The sequence below is a fragment of the Vanessa tameamea genome, chromosome 15 (genome assembly GCF_037043105.1).
Source record: "Vanessa tameamea isolate UH-Manoa-2023 chromosome 15, ilVanTame1 primary haplotype, whole genome shotgun sequence".
NCBI lineage: Eukaryota > Metazoa > Arthropoda > Insecta > Lepidoptera > Nymphalidae > Vanessa > Vanessa tameamea.
The window spans coordinates 1414852-1437446 of NC_087323.1; the positions used below are offsets into that span (position 1 = coordinate 1414852).

The 22595-nt window shown below is 32.0% G+C and overlaps 1 protein-coding gene across 1 annotated transcript in view; it reads left to right on the plus strand.

Annotated features, from left to right (window-relative positions):
• LOC113396535 (acyl-CoA:lysophosphatidylglycerol acyltransferase 1) overlaps positions 1–22281 on the plus strand; it is a 332932-nt gene extending 310651 nt beyond the window's left edge. Inside the window, exons 5-8 of the mRNA XM_064217066.1 lie at positions 13437–13573; positions 20472–20605; positions 20969–21150; positions 21842–22281. Of these exons, the coding sequence (XP_064073136.1) occupies positions 13437–13573; positions 20472–20605; positions 20969–21150; positions 21842–22078 (690 nt within the window). The 3' untranslated portion in view covers positions 22079–22281. The remainder of the gene's footprint in view (positions 1–13436; positions 13574–20471; positions 20606–20968; positions 21151–21841) is intronic.
• The last annotated feature ends 314 nt before the right edge of the window (positions 22282–22595 follow it).

Here is a 22595-nt window from a genome sequence, read left to right on the forward strand (position 1 = left end):
ATTTAATGATATCAGCTAATAAAATTTGTATAGTAAATAAGTTTTTTTATTTTTATTTGTTATGTGAAACGAGGAGCTAAGATTTGCACTGGGAAAGAGGGCATTTAGACTGTTATTTGTCATTTGGATAAGTATCAGCCTGACTACTTAACTTGTCGAAGACTTCTGTCATTGTGAGGAGAACGATTGGAGTTTCCATCACGTCCAATACGGGTTCTTGACCTGTTTCGGCATCACGGCGGAGATTCATTATAAACACTAATTAAGATTTTTAATAATGTTCGCTCAAGTTTGAACCGTTGATCAATATTCCATAACATGGCACGGCGTTAAGACTAAATTAATCAATAAATCATTAAAATAATAATTGTTAGAAAAAAAAGCTTGGATTTCGGCTCGATTTTCATCACAGGACTGATTGAACACTAATTGTGAATTACAGCATTGTAAGTCTGTTCATTTGAAAAAGCAACTATGCGAGTTTCTTGCCGTTTCTTCTCGCTGGAGGCTGCTTTCCGAAACGGAGGTAGTGTTTAAATATTGAAGCTAAAACGCATCAATGTGAAGTTTACTTGAATAAGTTTGGTTCGATTTGAATTATACACATGCTTAGGTAAGTAGCATAGCGAAATATAATATAATATATTTAAAATTTGACCTATTTTACTTATTCCGATAATATTACGAGTAAGTCCGATTAGCTCGGATTACGCACAAGTGGCTCAAATGATGCATAGGAAATGTAGTTTAGGGTTTGAGAGGTTTCCGTATCAAATAACTCGGCGGCCGGTTTCCGATTTTTTATAAAAAAATTATTGTATACTTGTACGATATTGATTGCGACTGTACAATTACAAGTTAATGGAGCGTTAACAAAATAATGTAAGTTTTTTTTTTTATTTATATTTTTGTGATTTGGTTAAGAATTATCATCTCATTTTAAGATTAATAATATACTCTCTCATATTTTGCATTTCCGTAGGACATAATATTATAGTAACACTATTTACCGTCCACGGTTTTGCCCACGCGTGAAGAGGAAGGGATGTGGTAAGGTGTTAGGTACCTCATGTAATTTTCTATAATCCCATGTAAAATTTAATGGTGATCGATCGAGCAGATGAGACGTGATACTTTAACAAACAAACGCACATTCTCATCTATGAGAGATTCGGTTTTAATGGTTTTGAAATTGTTGTCGATTCCTTCCTTTAGAATGTAAACCACATACTAATATATCAGTAACGTAAAACTAATTTGACAGATACTAAATTATTCAAAAACCGACTGTAAAAGTCTATTCAAAATATATCAAATGAAGGGTTTAAATTTATTTCTAGATCTACAGTTTCTCAACTGCCTATAAAACATTGATTTTACTACGTCTATTTCTAGATTTAGGCGGAGTAAATTTACGACACCTTTCATTTGTCCGAGCTCCGCGGATTGTTGAACGCCGACAAACTTGACAGTCAGCTATTCAAAGTTAAATTATATAGCCGGCAATTATTGGGCAGGAAGCTGGGATCGTGTGGAACAAAAACGTGCTAGATGTGACTATAAAATAAAATGATCCGATTTTCGTTCAAATTATTTTAGTATAGACATATTTATTGTGTTAATTTTAAAATAATTATTCAAACTATTTAGTAAATCTGTTTATGTTTTATTGTTAGTAGAATTTCAGCAATTGGATAATCCAATGGAAACTTATAGCTTTAACTCTAGAATTGTTATAATATTGCCATATATATATAAAAAATTTGGACTTTTTCTTGTTTTTATAAGACTCTGTTATTTAAAAGAATTTACAAACATTTCTATCTAACTTAATTATAGAAGTATTAATTTTACATAAAATTAATATGAAAAAACGAATAATTTAATTGTAATTTGATAATAAAAGATTCATTTAAGATTGATAAAATTTTGATAAATAACAAATCCAAGAAAATATTACTGTGTCTTTAGTTATTTAGTTATGTATAGTAATGCTTTTAATTATTTTATATTCGGTAACGATGGAAAACTTTGTCAAGATGTTTACATATATTTGGTAAGATTTCTATTACTTGTTAGTTCAAGCTTCCGGTAATATTTTCAACAAAGCCAGTCTTTAATTTTTAGAAGGGGGAATTTTTGGAATACTATTATAGTTCATTTTACTGTTCGGGTTTTTGAGGAAATTGTCTCTTCCAGTCACTTTATTTTCTTGATTGGTTCCTTACCCACCCGGGTGGCCGCTCTCCTTCTCCGCGGTGGCTCAATCGTTTGATTAATACAAAGTTGTCCATTATTATAATTGAAGTATCCGAGTTTGATGATTTGTTTTAATTGATAATTTTCCTTCGTACCGATCGATCGATGGTTCTTTGGAAATTTTCAAACGGACGAGATTTTAATTTTAAGTTTGGACTTCACCAACTTTCTTAATTCTTTGCTTTCAACTTGGCTTAATTCTTTGCCAATTGTTTGCAGGTTCGATTCAGTTATACTTTTAACTTGATTTACTCGGTTGCTTTGTTCATAGTTTTGGATGTTGGATTGGATGTTAGATTAAAATTTTGTCACCAACATTGGTCGAGTTGGCACTATTATTTATATGGTTATATATTTAGATGTTCTGTAACTTGTCAAGTACCTAATTTGTGTATGACATATCTATCTTATGTCTAGAAATTGAAATTATAGATAGATTATAGTTGTTAATATTCTGTTATAATATATTATTATAATCAAAGTCAATGACAAAAATATTTATTTAATAGAAGCACTTATACTTGCTTATTGATAGTTTGATTCGGAAATAAACACAACGGGCCTGAGAAGAACCGGCGAAAGAAACTCAACGGGATTTATAATGCCATTTTTAACAATGATTGTTTTCATACAATACCAAAACTTTACATTTTCGGTATTTGAAACAGTCTGGAGGCGATCTTATTTACAAAGTATCGAATCGATCAAAACTTATTAGACTACTAATATACCTGGTTGCTCGGTCTGCTATTATAATTTATTTAGTAAGCGTGAGATGTTTAATAAAATAAAATTAAAATATATATATAATAGTCCGCGTTATAATGTAAGGATTCGAACGTGTGACGTTTTAAAATCCACGCGCTCCCACTGAAATAAGTCAGTGGACTACATATTAATCAACAACAATAAACCTTTTGTTTTTAATTAATTTATCACATGTTTTAGCCTTTTTTATGTTAGGCGACTTAATTTATGCTTTTATATTGTTAATGCTGATGTTCCAGTACAGGGAAGATATAAAGCGCATTGCTAGGCTATAATGTTAAACGTGTCGAATTAAGAATCTGTGGTATTTTTTAATTTTATTTATCATGATAAATGACTCAAAATTTTATGTAGGTTCTAATTGAATAGAGTATATATTTAACGTTTTACGAAAACAAAATTGAATACATATTTGTATTAATAATTCATGCTACAGGCCTAGGGGTAAAGTAATTACCAAAATATTTTTGTAAGATGTTTGAACTAATCTTATACAGTCTATTTTCTGTCAACCGTGTTCAAGGGATAAAAACCATAGAATTGATCCTCCGTGTACTCACCTGACCAAAATTTAAAAATGATTACATCCTACCTTTCTATGTACGTTTTTCTATGTATATCATACCTTTAAATGTACGTTCTACCGCTGAGAAACTTAGTCACTTTTTAAACGACTTCAAAAAAAGTAGGGGTTATGAATCCAGTTGGTTTTTCTTTTGCAGTGTATATTTCCGATAAAGAAAAAATAACATCCTTAACAGTAATACGAAACAATGTTTTTTTTGTGAGCTCGTATTATATTTAAAATTTATTTTATCACAGTACTATTAAGTAACTTTTTTTTACATAGTGGTAAGTAACTTTAAAGTAATAGTAGTAGTAGGTAACTTTAAAGTAACTTTTTTTTCCATAGATATTATTCTCAAATTATAAAATCAACTATGTACGTTTTTTAAGTGTTACATTACATATGAAATTTCAATAAATACGAGAACCGCTTTTTGCTATCCATAACCTTGTATTGTGTCAAGCATTTCTATTAACGTTTTCTCAACATAAAATATTCAATTCAAATATTTCTATAGTCTTATATAAGTAAAAAAAAAAACATTTTTATTATACGGAATTATTAAGGCATAATTCCTCATCACGTTAAAAAATAAATCGTCGTCTAAATACTGTTATTAAAAAGCATCACATATTCAGTGGAACGCTGGCTTAAAACAGGAAGTATGCTTCGTTTACCTCGTATGCGCACGCGACGCTCCAGCGAGGCGGTTTTTTCACACTAATTAATGACATTGCCGCGTGGACAATGGGGTCCAAGTTACAAGGGTTATTAAACGAGTCTTATATTTTTTTATACGATTAAAAAACATCGTATAAAGTTAGTTTAGTTTTTTTTTTTTTTAAGGGTAGACGTATAATTTGCCCACATGACGGTAATTCTTGTCGTTAGCTTTGTGCGAGTCCATCTGGGTAGGCAACTCTGTTATAATACTTCTCCGCCAAATTTTACTTAGTATCATCGTTTTAACGGTGAGTGAGCTAGCGTAACTGACACGTGTAATGTTTTAGTCCTCAGGTTGGTGCATTGATAATATTAGGAATAAATACTATTTCTTACAGTACCAACGTCTATGGGCAGTGAACTCTACTTATCTGGTCCATTTGCGAGATCGCCTACCTATGTTACAAAAAATAATACTTAAACCAATTGAAATGTAAACCGTTCCTTACATTATTATATACAGAACTAAGGTATTACGTCACTTGTGTCTGTAATCACAATCGAACAATATATGTATATCTTCAAACCGAATCACAACAATACAGAGTATTGATATACCCAGAGAAGATCACAAGCAGCACTATTTTTAATAGTAGGCAATTGATTATATTTCATTTGCCAATCATTATAATATATGTAATATTTTATGACGTAAGCCAACAGCTCAATTTAGTCTTAATTATAAGTTAAATAAATAATTCATCCAATTTAATGTGTTAATTCGAAGGTACTCGTTACAGGCGATCCGTACTAATATTGTTGTAGGGGGTATTCTCCGGAACTAATGTTCCAGTTCTAAAGATTTATCACTGGCGGAAAGTTACATTATTCATGAATACTAAATGGTATAATTTTATATTTATATCATGTGTGCATTACGTTTTAATATGACATGACATGATAATATTATGGAGTAATGAGGGTAGGTAGTAACACAAACACAATAATCGTCTATAATTTAATATGGTTCACAATTAGCACAATAATAAATTACAATAAGCACAGTAATCACAATAATTTAATCACGAGTCTTTAACTAGATAATATGTGTTTAGAGTAACAGAGGCAAACGTTCCGTCGGAGGTATGCGAGTGCACCCAATGCTTGTCGACCGAGAACTGTGCCTGCCGACTCTGCGCTGGCCCCGACGTTCCGTTAGTGCGAACTGCCACGCCACCTGCCGGCCAACTACACACTTTGCCTCTAAAAAAGTCAAATCAGCGTCTTTTTATTATTTGCGCCAAAATATATATATATATATATATATATATATTGGCACAAATAAAGGCCACAAAAAAAAAAAACTAATTTTGTCGAACATCTCAGAATGAAATGCCTCTTAAAACAGAATATATCTAGAAGACATCAACGATTCAAACTTATCTATAAACAAAAAATTGTTCGAAGAGTTGTGAGGTGGTTCACTAGTCACTACATAGTATAAAACAAAGTCGCTTCCCGCTGTCTATCCCTATGTATCTCTAAAAGTACATTGATTGAAGCATTGATCCTCATCTAATTAAGTACCTTAAATACATTGTGCATTTAATATATATTAGTATGCTATATGGTTACAACATGTAATTTAAATGAATATTTTGAAATATATTAAAATGCAGGGATACAGCGGTTTGTATTGTCTGATGAAAGCGGGTCGCTAGTAGTAAATAAAATGGCAACGACGAAGTACAATCAAAAACAAAATAAATTATTCAATAACAGTCTTATTATAGCTATTTATAGCCGAGATGGCTTAGTGGTTAGAACGCGTGCATCTTAACCGATGATTTCGGGTTCAAACCCAGGCAGGCACCACTGAATTTACATGTGCTTAATTTGTTTATAATTCATCTCGTGCTCGGCGGTGAAGGAAAACATCGTGAGGAAACCTGCATGTGTCTAATTTCAACGAAATTCTGCCACATGTGTATTCCACCAACCCGCATTGGAGCAGCGTGGTGGAATAGGCTCCATACCTTCTCCTCAACGGGAGAGGAGGCCTTAGCCCAGCAGTGGGAAATTTACAGGCTGATTATTCATAATGAAACACTTATCGAAGGTATAAACCTATATTAGTTAAAACTTCATTTAAGCCTATCAAACGTTCGATAAAAATATTTATTCATAATCGTTCGATAAACCTCCGATAACTATAATGCCGTTATTGTACATAATATTGCCATTCGGTAAAAAAATGGTAAAATGTGAATGGTAGAAAATAGTTTCAACGAGTTTTTAATCTGTGGACAGATACGAATTTAAAAAAAAATGCATCTTTTGTCAAACATCGCATCTTTCACTACTTATACGTAATATTTATAATTAAAAATGAGTAAAATTAATACCAACAAAAGACAGAGAAGTGAAAATTAAATAAATTTGATATTGATCGTTAAAAAGGCTACCATCTGTATAAAATATATATTAATAAACTAATCTATACTAATATTATAAACGCGACAGTAACTCTGCCTTTCTGTCTGTTGCTCTTTCACGGCTTATTATTTAACTTATGCTTAACACGTAACAACCAACCCTTTAAACGCGAACGAAGCCGCAGGCGACAATTAGTATTTTATAAAAAAACTACGACAAAATACTATCAATATATCGATACAAATTATACTCCAAGAGTACAAAGAAAATAATGACTTAGTAATAGTTTCAAACAAATCGATTAAAATTCCGCGCCGTAAAACGTCTTACGAATTTGTCGTTGGACGTTTTAAGTCGCCAAATCATCCAGGATAAAAGGGTAAGTTTCGCGAAAAACTATGCGATGACGGTAGGGTCAGTCAGTATCCCTCGGGTCGAACTAAACTTGCTCGTGATTACTGCGCGAGGAATCAAATTGCTCTGGGGAAATTTCCGCCTCGGTAAAATACGTGTTTTTCTTTTCGGGTAATAATTTAAACGCCAATTTTACGACTGTTACTATATTACGCGATTTCTAATGTTATTAATTTGTGATAATGATATAATGACGTTTTAAGTTATAATGAGAGGAAAGGGAAATAAATAGATTTGCTTATTGTGGTATTTATTTAAAAGTTAATAAGCGCGATTTATAAAATTATTAATGTATCACTCGTTCTAATAATTTGGTTTTATTATCTTTATTTTTGGTTAGCTCATTTTTAAATGTACTAAAACAGTTCTTTTGATATATTTTTTAAATAGTAAGTCAAATAATGTAAAGCTATGGACGTTTCTAGAAAAGAAAAACTTGAATTTAATTATGATTTTTATCTTTATTTATTTATTTATTCCATGTATATCTGCATGTATTTCGAGAAAGGAAAACTTTTTCAAAAAAATTGTTCCATTAACACCGAATACGTGTGAAACCTCTCGCAACCGCTGAGTTTTGAAATTCGCCGGATCGAAGAGGAAATGAAGAGAAGTTTCGCTCCAATTTGCCGGGACCGAAACTTGGGCCCGGGGAAATTAACTGGGGATACTTTCAACGGATTATCTTTATTTATATTCGGTTGGTATCGTTGTAATTAGGTTTTTTGGAACGATCGCTCGGATGTCGCATATTGGATAAAAGTTTCACTAACTTCGTAAATACCGCAAGTATCAACGGAGCCCGTACTTTAAATCTTTATTGGTTTTTATCTTGCCTGTATATGACTTAAGATTTAGATAAAGTTTTTTTTTTTTTTAATAATAATTAAAGATTTTCAGCTAGTTCCGAAGTACTGCAGTATTTGCATTTGTTTGTGTTTTAAAATATCCTAATTTTTGAAGAATCAGAAAGTATTTACATAAATTGACTTATTCTATATTTAAAAGTTAAAAAAAATATATTATAAAACAAGAACTAATTTATTATAATTTTATGTATTGTTAATGTTAAAAATTTAAAATTCATATAAATGATAAAGAAATTTAATTAGTACTACACTATAAAAAAACATAAGAAAAATATGAATATGAGTAAACGCTCGAATAATTCCTTAATATGATCTTCTTAGTTCGAAACAATAGAAGAGTATTCTTATGCTAGTACATTTTTTTTTATAAAGGAAATGAACGTAATCGTTACATTGAGTAAAGTTAATTGTAAGTGAACGTAACCCTGCGCACGCGCCGGTCACGGTACATGGGTTGAGATGATTTATTTAACGCAGACTGGGTATGAATCAGTCGTTTGTTAATTCAAATTGATGTAATAAATTATAACTTTCTTAAATATAAATAATGGTTCCTTACAATAAAACTTGAAAAATATACACGACTTTAATGTTTAACGATTCACCGAAGTCACAGGTATAAGTTAGTCGCATTTATTGTTGCAATTGTATTTGTTCTTTATGTCATATGTAATAACGTCTAATTTAAATAAATAAAATGTCTCATGACTATATGACAGTACTTTTTTTTCAAACTCAAACTCAAACTCAAATTCCTTTATTTAATATAAATGCTTTACACTTAGTTATTGAAAGTCAAATTTAACACTACCACCGGTTCGAAAAAAAGAATACCCTGACCTGAGAAGAAACAAAGAAACTCAGCGATTCTTTTTTGTCAATTTTATTAAGTACATATATTGAATATGAATAGAAATAGCCAAGAGGCGTTTCATTCCCAAGGTGTTCTATCAATCATAATTTCACTAATTATATAATAATAACCTTTTGCACACAAGCTTTCCTTAACATTTTTTTTATAAATTTGGCATCAGAGGCATTTTGAACGCTTTCTGGAATCCTTTTGTAGAACCGTATACATTGCCCCACAAAAGAGTTACTGACTGTATGCAGTCGAGTAACACGAGTAACAAGTTTGTGTTTGTTCTTTGTAGCAATGCTTAAGTATCACATTTTCTCATAAAATCATTAATATTTTTCCGTACATACATAACATTACAGAATATATATTGAGAGGCAACAGTCAATATCTTGATATCTTCATCAATACGCTGTGTATTTCATTTTCAAAATTTGAAACATTTAAGTTTTTTAGAGACCTCGACGGCGTCCTTTTTAGAGAGATCACTGTTTGGCAAGCGCATCGTAGGGCGCACTCCAGTCAGATGAGCTGATGACCCTAAGGTGTGACGGCCGACTGTATGAGAAACAAGAAGTGGAAGCTTATATACACTTTGATGCAGTACGGAATAACATGAACATTATAATTGTATTAAATACTAGCTGTGCCCGCGACTTCGTGCGCGTTGTTCGAATTTAAGTTATTTGGATATTGTAGCGTGATTTTATTTTTATTCTATATATAATTCTAAAATAAAAGTAGCCTAAGTTACTCCTTATTACATCCGCTATCTGCCAGTGAAAGTCCCGTCGAAATCGGTTCAGCCGTTCCTGAGATTAGCCGGAACAAACAGACAGACAGACAAAAAATTAAAAATAATGTTATTTTGGTATATATATTTATATATGTACCGTGTATAAATACATATGCATTTAGTAAAAATGGGTTATTTTAATATTACAAACAGACACTCCAATTTTATTATATGTATATATAAATAAAACCTTATGTTCTTTACGTGGTTATTGTACAGTCAGAGTAAGAAAATCTTCGTCAGTTTTCAAATACATTCCTTTATCAAGTCGTAAACTCTTAGTACATTTTGAAACTAAAGCATTTAACAGAAAACTGCACATCAAATTAAACTAACATAGTATTATAACTAGGTTCAAAATAGTGTACATTGCGACGCAATATGTCATACTCAATCGGTAAAGCAGATTATCGCTCATACTGAGCACACGAAAATAGACCTTAAGGTGACGAACATTTTCTTACCCCGACTGTACATATTAGAATCCAAACTCTTTAAATGGGTTCTGTTTCAGTCAGAATATAAATAATAATAATTTGATTTATAATTTTAATCGTAAGTGTACACAGCTATAAGTTTTTCCCTTATCTTTCGCTTAGTACCGGTAATGAGGCGTAAGTTCTGTCCGGAAACGCTCGTTAAGGTCCTCAAACATTTGTTACTATAGTTTTTCCTAACGAATTTTGTTTATACTTATAATGGATCACCCGTGTATGGCCAAGGGCGCTTTCTTAGATGTTCTATTAACGTTAAAAGAACTTATACGATAAGTTCCCGGACTTTATTATAAGTTAACGGTTAAAGTTCTAAGTTCAATCTGACAGCGATACTTATCATTACATATCCTACTAACAGGAGGATGCTATGTCGGAACAGAGATATAGGTATTGAAGACATTTTGGAACATACAGTATATTTCACTGGTTAACTCAACTAAACTAAGAATTATAAAATATACTAATGTAAAGAGGTACACTTTATTTGTAGGAATGTGGGGGGGGGGAGTTTATATACCGGTCTAAAAGTTAAAAAAAAAAGTTCTCATAGACACATATCTATTTTCATAAAAGAAAAAGAGGCCCAGCCGTAGGGCGTTTAAAAGTTGTTACATTTAGTATTATTTAATAATCTTATAAAGAAAAAACAATTTACTCAATAGAATCGATTGTAATGGCGTATAAAGCAATGCTATCCGGAATGCAATTTCATCTGACAGAAATCGTATTCCCACGGGTTCGCCGAACTGTTCCTAAACAGGAATGGTTCTTTAGTCCAATCTAGTCGTCGGAAGGACTTTTGAAAACCCTAACGATCGACAGATTGAGCGCTCCTAACCACTGATTCCGACACACGATAAAAGTAAATTTTTGTCTTTTCTTATTTATTATTTAATACTATATACTTTATTATACACACATTTTATTATTAAAAAAAAATAGAATTGTAATATTGCAATGTCAGGTGAAGTCGGGTCGGATTTTCATTTACTCATGTCTCCCCCAAAGATCGCCACAAGGACCGGTCTTGTGCAGCCCGCAACCAGCTTCCCGCGACTTTCACCAGGTCGTCGGGCCACCTTGTGTGTGCCTACCCACGCTGCGACCGACACGGGTCGGATGTTATTGTAAAAATAGGATACTGTATTTGATGAATTTTAATTGCATTGTCGATCAAGTAGCTAATTTATAGAAGTACATTCCTCTAATATATCGGTCCTGTGAACAAATCCCAAATCAGGAATATATATTATTTACAGGTGTGTTTGAAAACACAAACTTGCTCTACTCTTCGTGTACAGTTGTGAACTCGTAGATTCCATTGGGATCGACGGCCAAAATCGGTCCGTAATCCTATTGATTCGACAAACGTTCTGTGTCGGCGTCAGTGGCAAACCACAGATGTCGTGAGTTCTAAGTAAGCGAAGTGCAATTGGTCGGTCATCGAACCTGTGGAAACATTGTCCGAGTTTTAGTTTTTACTACAATGTACTTTGTCTGTGTTTAACTTACTTTTATTGGAATCGTTTAATCCTTACTTATGTTATTGATAAATTCAAGTGGTCAAAGTCTGAAAATCTACCAATTATTATATTTTTTTGTAATTTATTTCTATCGTACTAAGTAAATTAAATCGTATGTACCTTTATAAGCGTTATTGTCTGAATAAGCTTTTATAAAAACTCAAGAATCCCAATCATTATTATTCTGCGTCACAAAAGTATTTAATTTTTTTTTTAAATGCGGTGAAATGTTAGTTTGGTCGCGTTTTTCAGAGATCATTTCACCTTAAGATCGCACTTTTGAAATATTCCCCACGTCACTTCAAATAGAAAACTAAATTTTGTACGACAATTTTAATAAGCATCATAGCTTCACCTACATCCAGTAGTCTAACAATCCAACCAAAGATTTGCTCCTATTTAATTGTGAAAGTTCACAAACTTCGCACAATGAACTGCGAACCAGCGCTCGCCACGACCCCAATATGTTAGAAATATGACAACTTTGACAGAGAAATATTGTTATAAAAATGTACTGCATTCGAAAATTTTAAATTATATTTTATGTTATTTAGGTCTTCTGGAATTAACTTTATTGTTGTTCAGCGCAATAGTTAAGTTGCTCTCTTGAGTTATAGAGAACTTGAAGATGGATTTGACTCATGAGAAATAGACTTGTTTCAAAGACAGCGTTTTCAAATATCGAATTTGAGATTGTGAACATTGACTTATGTGATTGATGTTGGAAATTAATTACTTCGATTTTCTTTTTTTCTTCCATTCATATTTTAAATTTCAAATATTGAAAAATGTTTCAGAAAGTTTTTAAAAATCAAGCGAATTCGATTTCACGTTCCTTTTTTCAAATTTCGAATCTAAAAGATTGTTTTGTATTTCTTATTTCAATGTCAATTACGGAAACCATTATTACAAAAGCTCGACGTAATAATTTCACCAATGAATAGAATTTCTAATAGAAGACCCATACCTACGTGTATTGTTACACAAGGGGCCAATAATAAAGGAAGGGGAAAAAGTGCATTCTCACGGAGTAAATGTTCCTAATAACGATAAAGCGGGCTCTTACGCATCGATATAAAAATATATTGAGAATATTTCGTACGCCTGTATCGTTGCCAGAGTTAATGTACCGACAAATATGTTGGGAGACAATGTTAATGTGAGAGTACCAGAAATCTAATCGACGAACAATAACGTATACAACAATAATTACAATTGACATAATAAAAACATCATCGGTAGTAATACAACGTTACGTTAACCGCTTCTATAATATAATTCCGCAGACATTTTTAACTTTGCCGTTTCATAGATTCAAGTCAATTGTAAAAATACATTGGTAAAGAAGACATATTATTCGATACAAGATTATATTGATGATAAAAAAGCGTAAAGTTCATGCTTGTTGACTTCCAGGAGACATAACATACATATATAATTGTATTTAACTAACATGACTGTATTTTTAGATGTTGAAAAAGAGTAAGTACTGTGTTTCTTGCCGGTTCTTTTCGGTAGAATCTACATTCCGAACCGGTGGTAGCTTTACTTTAAATAGTTTGTTAAATGACGATTCAAAGGTGCTTGTAAAAGCCTACTTGAATAAAGTATATGTTGATTTTGATTTAACAAGGTTAACTAGGTTTCGTGCGTTACGCTTCGAATACATACATCACAGTAGATATAAACAACAAAACGAATTTTAACGAGTAAACTGTCGATTTCACCCAAACGAGTTGAATTTTATATGAAAATATTACAATTATTATTTTTTTCTATTTCAGGGCAAAGCGAAGCGAGAACAATCGCTGGTTGAACTAAAGGAGCACATTCACAAGTACTACATACCACTAGGAAGACAGTTCATGGTTCTGTTCCCTGAGGGAGGCTTCCTACACAAGAGGAAAGAAATCAGTCAAAGGTATGAAATTAAAAACTCGTTTTGCGTAGAGTCTATCTACTTAATCTATTCATTTAACCATAAAAATTTTTGATACGGACTTTTGTAGTTTAGTTTCAGGATAGCAACGAATTATGTAATACGGCCTTTTGCAAAGGTTATTTGTTTTCTTATATTTGTGGTCCTCATAACGACCTCTTTCATTTGATACGTTGCTATTATTTTTTTATTTAAATGTTTTCGAAACAACATCGACAAATTGAGTACATTTTGGAAACAAGTTCTTGTACAGTGTGATACATCACTACAGGTGTTTACATTACACTATACTCCAACATGTACATATATATGTATATAAATGGATATGAAAACAAAACCATGACCAACAGTATAAAAGAACATAAATTACTAAAAATTAAATTGACATTAATTACGCAATTAGAATTATTACCAATAATTACATTTTCTTAAAACTGTTGCTATTGTGACTGTACATACAAGTGTGATGAGAAGCGATATCATTGTAGCTTCTCATTTATCGGATAGGCTTTCGTCACATAGCGAAATAAAAGAAGGGTGCGCGCTGAACATTATAGTGAAGCAACAAAAGCGAATACGAGTTCCCGGTGGTTCGAAACGAAGCGATTTTTTGGTAATATGTCAGTAAACTATAAGAATCGAGTTGGCTCAGTTCGGGCGCGTCCATCTTAATCAATGATTGTAGGCTCAAACCTGGGCAAGCACCACTAAATCTCCATGTGCTTAATTTGTGTTTATAATTCATCCTTTGCTCGTCGGTGAAGGGAAACATCTTCAGGAGACCTACATTTGTCTAATCTCAAAAAGTCTGCTACACACTGCTCTGCACAGTCTGCTCACTTTGCTCTAAAAGAGGTACCTATTGGACTCGTATTGCACGTACTACAACAATACAATCATTGTTTTATATTTGATGACACGATGATATTTTTTCTCATTGAACCAAGCTAAAGCTGCAAATCATTGTTCGTTACATCTGCGATTGGGTAATCAATCCACACGATCACTAAATTGCGATTGTTTTTTGTCTCTATCGGACGAGATTGAAGTTATCCGGGCGTGACAGAGACGCCATCATTAAAGTCTTGAATATATATTTATCAGACTAACCATGAACTCGTCACGAGTAGTTGGTAATAATGTACTTGTTCACTTCAGTAATCGTTTACCTGTAGTCCATATCAGATCGTGTCAACGACCTTATACATATTTTGATAAAAATATTATTTAATAATCATATTTTTTTTATATTTAGAACGAATTAGTAATAAAATATCATTTCTTTTTTTAATATTAGCAATAACTAACATTCAACACGTCCTGTTTGCAAATACGTATCGTATGAGAAAGGAAGAAAGTCTTAAGTGCCAAAGTTTAAAGTTATATTAGTAAATATCGTTTTTCAAAAATACATTTTTGGATTTTAGCGTTTCTTACTTTCCGTTGACGATAAATACTAACTGTCATGACGATCGACTATATGGTCTTGATGGTTGATGTTGGTCAGCGCCATCTAGTGGCGTTATAACTAAAAGGATAGCATAGTATAATCTGAAAAACTGCTAAACTCAATTAAAATAAATGAAATACGAACAAGCCTGTGAAAATTTGGTAATTTAAAATAATATATATAATTATATATACATATTAATACTAACATAATATGTGCGAAGGTGCGTTTTGTTTTTATACCTAATACATACGACCGACTTCTAAACGCGAGCAAAGCCACAGGCGAAAACTAGTATGTATGTATGTATGTAGGTAGATAGATACCACCAAAAATAAGCGGTCCAGTTTCGATGTAGTTCAGTCGCACGCGTAAAGAATAAATAAATAAGGATATATCGGTCCAACGGTTTTTAAATCTATTAATCTCAATAAATTTTAACTATTAATGTATATATTATTAATTAAAACAAATGTCAATTTTATATACAAGACTTGCTCTTCCGTGCGGTTTTATCCGCGTTAAACATTCCAGTTGCCATTTGATTTATTTCCACGTAGGACGAGAGATCAGCATCAAACATAAGATTCTAGAAACTCTAGCTGTGTTATATTAGTATGGATAATAAATATTGAACTTATTTCTGCCTATAACAGTCTTTATTTACCAAATACTGAGTATTCGCCTACGAAAATAACAAATAACTAAAGATTTCAAAGAAGGAATGAGAAGCTATTTGACTGGTTTTAAAAACTATTTTATGTTATTTAGTAGAGGTTTAGGAACCCACTAAAAGTTGTTTTTTTTAATTCTAGTACATATTTACTGAAAAATATCAAATTTAAAATTTCATATTTAAATAGCGCGCGAAAACGCTACTTTGACAATATGGCGCTACAATGGGGTCGGTGACGTCACTTGCCTGTATTGTAATCTGTAGCACATATAATCCATATACAGTAGGCAAACGAGGTTAACGCGCAAGTGACGTCACCATAAGCCCCACCAATAAGGAGCGTTTTGTGTCACGTGACAAGCGTTTAAAAATGGGCATTTTTATTTATGAATTTTTGAATAAATTAATTATTATTTTCAACTTTCGTTAATAAATAACTATTTTTAAACTCATAATATATACTGATTACAATAATTGAGACTTTATTTTTCGCATTGTCAAATAGCCTATTCTGACAGAGAATATAGTACGGGCATTTACAAACGAAATTAGCTTAGAGTACTAATTTAAAAAAAACTGACAATAAATATCTTGTAAAATTATTTATCGAAGCGGTCAGACGTCAATATGAATTAAAATATAGAAAATTTTAAACTCATTTTATTAACGATATTTCTATCGAGTTAGTATTCCGTAGACAAATCGCTGGTACTCTAGAATAACGAGCCCCGGCCTCCATTAAATTGGTCCTTCAATCTTAGAATATAGACCAGGGTAGAAATGATATTATGTAGTTTAGATATTAATATTAATACTAATTTTTTTAAGGTTTTTATTTGTATTTAAAAAAACTAATCTCTTAGAAGATCAATCTCGTCTGCCCATCTACGAATCTACTCGATGAAAAACGTTGGAATTTGGAATTGGAATGAACGAATTTTGTATTAAAAAAAAACTGATCAGGCTGAAATTGTGAAAAATCTTATGAGTTATTTTATAATAACTGTTTCACGATAATATTTAATGTGTTTGAATAAAAGCTAATTATAATTATATACATAAAAAAAGATCGCGAAATGCAAATGAGAAGGCTGATTTTTGGATATGTTGTTCATTCGCATTTCCAAATGACTGTTAATGATATTAAAGTCTTAAGTCAAAAATATCGTCAGTAATAATTAATTGTTAGAAAATTAATACTGTTGTATTTCAGGCAGGATATATTATGTAAATGTAATTGTATTTAAATGATGTAACTTTGTTTTTCAAATGTTGAAAATGAGTACTAAGTTTGCTACCGGTACGTCTCGACTCTCGGTAGAATCCAAATTCCCAATGCCGTTACGTTTAATACAATTCTATCAAAGGACAATTCGAAGGTGCTTTGAAAAAAAGTATATTTTGATTTTAGTAACAGAGTTTATTAAAAAAGCCGAGATGGCCCAGTGGTTAGAACGCGTGCATCTTAAACGATGATTTCGGGTTCAAACCCAGGCAGGCACCACTGAATTTTCATGTGCTTAATTTGTGTTTATAATTCATCTCGTGCTCGGCGGTGAAGGAAAACATCGTGAGGAAACCTGCATGTGTCTAATTTCAACGAAATTCTGCCACATGTGTATTCCACCAACCCGCATTGGAGCAGCGTGGTGGAATATGCTCCAAACCTTCTCCTCAAAGGGAGAGGAGGCCTTTAGCCCAGCAGTGGGAAATTTACAGGCTGCTAATGCTAAAAACAGAGTTTATTGCCATTCTTGGTAGATTCTACAATCTACATTCCCGGCTGGTTGTAAATTTTATTAAATCTTGCTCACAAGAACGTATACGTTTTGACTTGCCACTTCTAAAATTAACTGTTCCATGATGTAAATAATACGATGAAATAAAATACCGGAATCCGGCCATTCGGCACTGAATGCTATATATGGCATCGAGTGGAGGCTTTGTGTTCGATTGAAATGTATAATTGGTTATTATAAAACTTTTAGCATATTGCTACGGTTGTTTTTTAACTGACTACAGTATAGAAAAGGAGAATAATGCGTTTATTTTATCACAAGCTTACTGCGCTTGTTACTCGATTGCATATTCTTGTATATACTTTTATTTTATATAAATTTTATTTGAGATGTTGCTAAATAAAAATGTGCAATCAAATCAAAATAATAGCACAATACATCGAAGGCAAGGACAACACGTCTATAGATATTTGTAAGTTTATACAAAAATCCTAAAATCTATTAAAAATATTGACCTGACAACATTTCAAAGTAAAGCAAAGTAACGGGCTATAAATGTCTCACTGCTGGGCTAAGACCTCCTCACGCTTTGAGGAAAAGTTATGGAACTAAGTCCACCACCCTGCTCCGATTCGGTTTGGTGGATACACATATAACAGAATTTTATTTATATTAGACACATTCGGGTTTCGTCACGATGTATTCCTTCACCACCAAGCACGTGATGAATTATCAACACAAATTAAGCACGTGGAAATTGAGTGGTACTTGCCTGGATTCGAACCCGTTACCACTGGACCAACAGGGCTTACGACATTGATGACAGCCTAATTAACAGTTATTTCCAATATCTATGTTTATATCTATTTTATAACTATGTTTAGTAAGTAATTAAATATATGGGACTACTAGAAGGTATCTAATCAAACAAATCTCTCTAGTCGTTTTCGAGAAGTTGATAATACATTAAAAAAAAAAACATACACACTACACTTAACCAAAAGTTATTAAGAGTAAACTAATCACGCCAAGATTTCATTTTCGTAAAGGTAATTAGTTTTTGGGGCAAAGTGTATGTAGTTTGAATGAACTTTCGCAGTTTATACGAAGTAACACTAAATTAACTTAACAAATAATCTTATCTAAAGTTATAATATGAGATTAATATTTGTTGAATCGCTCGTTGTGTGTAAAATATTAAAATAAATGTATTACTTGAAAAAATTAATTATCAGGATATTTTAACCAATTTCAATAAGACGATTGATTTTTTTTTAATTGACAATGATAACGCCTTACATTTTTTATAACGTATATTATAAAGGCATATCAGCTTAAATATATATTCTATGGTAGTTAGGTAAAGTGGCAAATGAGCCATTTGAAGGTAACGGCACCATCGCCCTTAGACATCGAAACTAAGATATCATGTCCCTAAAGGCTTAACACTTCAAACTTGAACACAATGATAAGTATTACTACTCTAACAATTCTAGGTACCTACCTAGAATTGTACAAAGTCCTAGTATCAAATGAAAGCGTATGATTCGAAACTAAGTACATAAAACACTGTGAACTATTACGAAATATTCTTTTTATGATCATATTCGGAAAGACCCTTCATATAATATTCAGGGCGAAATATTTTTTTACATACTGCTTTGAAGTTAGTATCTTTGAAAAGGTCGTCTGAGATAAAGTTGAAGTTTCTTAAAACCGTTTTTTTTTTTCTTATTTTTAAAACCTCGCTAAAGAAATATAAGGATTTCAAAGAAAACGGCTTGTGTTCTCTGCATATTCATAGTTCTTACGTCTTTTTTTTAATGTGACTACCGACGTTTTCTATAGTTGCTCGTACATCATTAAATAGCACAAATTTAATTTAAAAAAACTACGGAACCTATATGTAGTCTTATAAAGAATATCTAACGTGACTCACTGGCTAGAACAAGTGAACCCTAATATAGAATTCAGAAAGAAATAAAGATATTATTTATGCTTGAACTATTAATATCACACAGGGGCTAAGGTTTCTCCTCTTTGATGAGAAGATTTTTGGGAGCAGGCTTGCAATGCCGAGTGGTCGATTGTTATTGATTTGTATCCGACATATGCGGATTATATCGCGATGTTTTCCTTAATCGCCAAACTATATAATTCTTCCCCTTAAGGGGAGCCGAGATCTTTGCTAAGTAGTTCGATATTTACTTTTTGAAGATACTAGCCCGATGATATATCTCTCGGAATAATCATTAATTACATGCTATACGTGTGTTTGGTTCTGCTCATAAACAGATGTTTAAACACTGATTGAACAAATCGAACAGTGAAAAGGGCGAATTTCTTCACAAAGTTTCATCCTTAAAATCACCCTCTTGGGTGATGAATTTTTAAAAATCTTGTAACAGTTCTCTAATACTCATTCAATAGAAACATAAACGCAGATTTACATATTCCTAACATTTTTTTTTTTTTTTTAAATCTTTATTTGTAAAGAGGCTTTAGTCTATTTCTAACTTTCGAAAATGACGAACTTCCACGCAAACTTTCGTCGTTATTTTCCCCCTTTTAGATGATGAATTTTCAAAAAAACTTCAATATCTGTCTTTAACTCCTTAACATACATAACACCTATATAATAACTAAATAACGGTTTTCGTATCTCTAATATCAGAAATGACCACAAAACCTTCGTTTTCTATTTAACCCTCATAGGAGATAAATTTTGAAAATCTTTCCATTATCTTACCTTTAGTGCCAAATTTCTCGTTAAGCCCAACGTCTTAGGCTATGCGTTGTCAGTCGGTCATTTTAAAATATTATTAAATAGACTAGATCCAATGTAGGTTATGATTCGACTAATTAGGTTTAAATAAGACAATTTGAAGCCATATAACTGTAAATTAACCTCATTAAAAGACCATCGGATATCGATTCAAAAGTTACAAAATGACCAGTTGTACTTGAACTATATAACGAATGTTAAGAAGATTATAATTGTATACTTTTTCAAAGGTTCGCTGAGAAAAACAATCTCCCGAAATTGGAGTATGTTTCGCTTCCACGAGCTGGTGCAATGAAGGTCATAATGGAAGAAGTCGGCCCACAGAATTGCCAAGCTAGCACATCGAAGCAAGAAAACAAAAAAGGTACAATCATCTTTCATAACTTAACTTCCATCATCACAACTTTTGAATGATGAGGAACGAAAGTAATTTGAATTGCCTTAAGTAGGTTCATTCTAAATAGGTATAGTTACTATAAGGCGAGACAGTCTTGGAGGAACACAAAATAAATAAAAATAAATTGAAGATTCAAATTCAGGCAAGCATCACTTGGTTCTTCAAAGCCTCAATTAGTCATATCTTGTGTTTGTAACAAATATTGTCCTACTACATGTAATATACATATATAATTAACATATCTAAGCTAAAATACAAACAAAAACAACCCCCAGTAAAAATACTTTTAATGGAATTCTTAATTAATTAGTTCCAATTTTCCATTAACAGATGACTTCAACCAGAACAACACAAAGATCATAGATACAAAAAGCGGTGAGACCATTGAATGGATCCTTGACGTCACCATCGCTTACCCTGATCGTATACCCCTACATTTGCAAGAGATTGTCTGCGGTACGCGACCGCCGTGCACGACACATTTACATTACAGGCTTTACCCTAGTAGTGAGGTAAGTAACTTAAACTTTACAACTAATAAATTAAAACCATACGGTAAAATACCGAAGAAAGTTATACCATTAACTAACCTAATATTTTAGATCACCACCCGTGGTTTTGTGTGTTCTTCACTAAACTTAGTCAATGAAATAGTTGCTAAACTACTTCACCGTAATATAATAACTGTTGTCATTTTCTTTTAAAATTTTTAGTATTCAATATTATTGACTGTTTAAGTATTTTCTAGATTACTTACATTTGAAACTAGGTCATTTTTTAAAAGCAAAGAAGGTACTAATATAAAAAGCACAAAGTGTATCGAAATAAAGAAGCTCTAGTGTACGGCGTCTAAAAAGAGGCAATATAGGTTTTGGCAGCGTTTCCATTTGGACTTAAGCCAAAAGTTTATTGCATGGAAAATAATGATTAGATAATCTGTCATCGATATATTTATGGTTTCTCAGCCAATAACGTATTATTGGGTTGAAATAGATTTAAGTTTTGACAAAGTTTCTGCTTATTAACTTTTGACGATTGTTCACGTACCTATAGGCCCATTTATCAAGATTTGACTTTTCTTTTATATAGAAGACAAACTTTGAAGTAAATTTTACGCATTTAAGTGCGTTGATTTTTATTTTTGTTAATTTTTTTCGCTTAATTTAAAAACGGTTACTTTTAAAAATTAATATATTTTTACAGGTACCTACAGACACAGAAGGCATGACGCAGTGGTTGTATGATAGATTTATAGAAAAAGATAAAATGCTCGAAGAATTTTACCGTACAGGGCAATTTCCGTCTACAGAGAGAAATTCTTCAGTACCAAGGCAAGTGAGGCAGGACAATCTACGTTATCTGATCTTGCATTTATTTTTTATAGCGTCGACATTTTTACAATATAAGATTTGGTGTGAACTATGGAGCTATTTCTGGTAACGAAATAAAGATGTGACCAGACGGAAGAAATCGTATCAACTTGTCTTTAATATAATTAAATGTGTTAGATATAATACATATATCATCTACACGTACATTTTTATATGGTTCTATTACCTTACATTTAAAAGTACATCTGTTTATTTAAAACGTTAAATGCTTATGAAGCTTTGCTATTGAAAGAAATTCGAATCTTCTTTTTTTATCATTCACGTCTGGTCTAATACTGTATAAACAACTACTATTACCCGTTGTCTTACGTCTTATACTGACAGTAAAGAATTCTTCATCGATTGTCAGATTACCATATCAAGCAAATAACCGAATTCAATCTTTGACGAGTACTATTAACCATAGAAATTATTTTAACTTCAATGTGAATGATTGTGAGTTAATGCTATGTCATTAAAACACTAACTGTCAGTATTAGACTATTTAGCGGTGATGCAAGATTAAAGTACATTTTTTTCATCATTTTTATGTTTAAAATTATATTTTTCTTTATTAGTTTATTCGT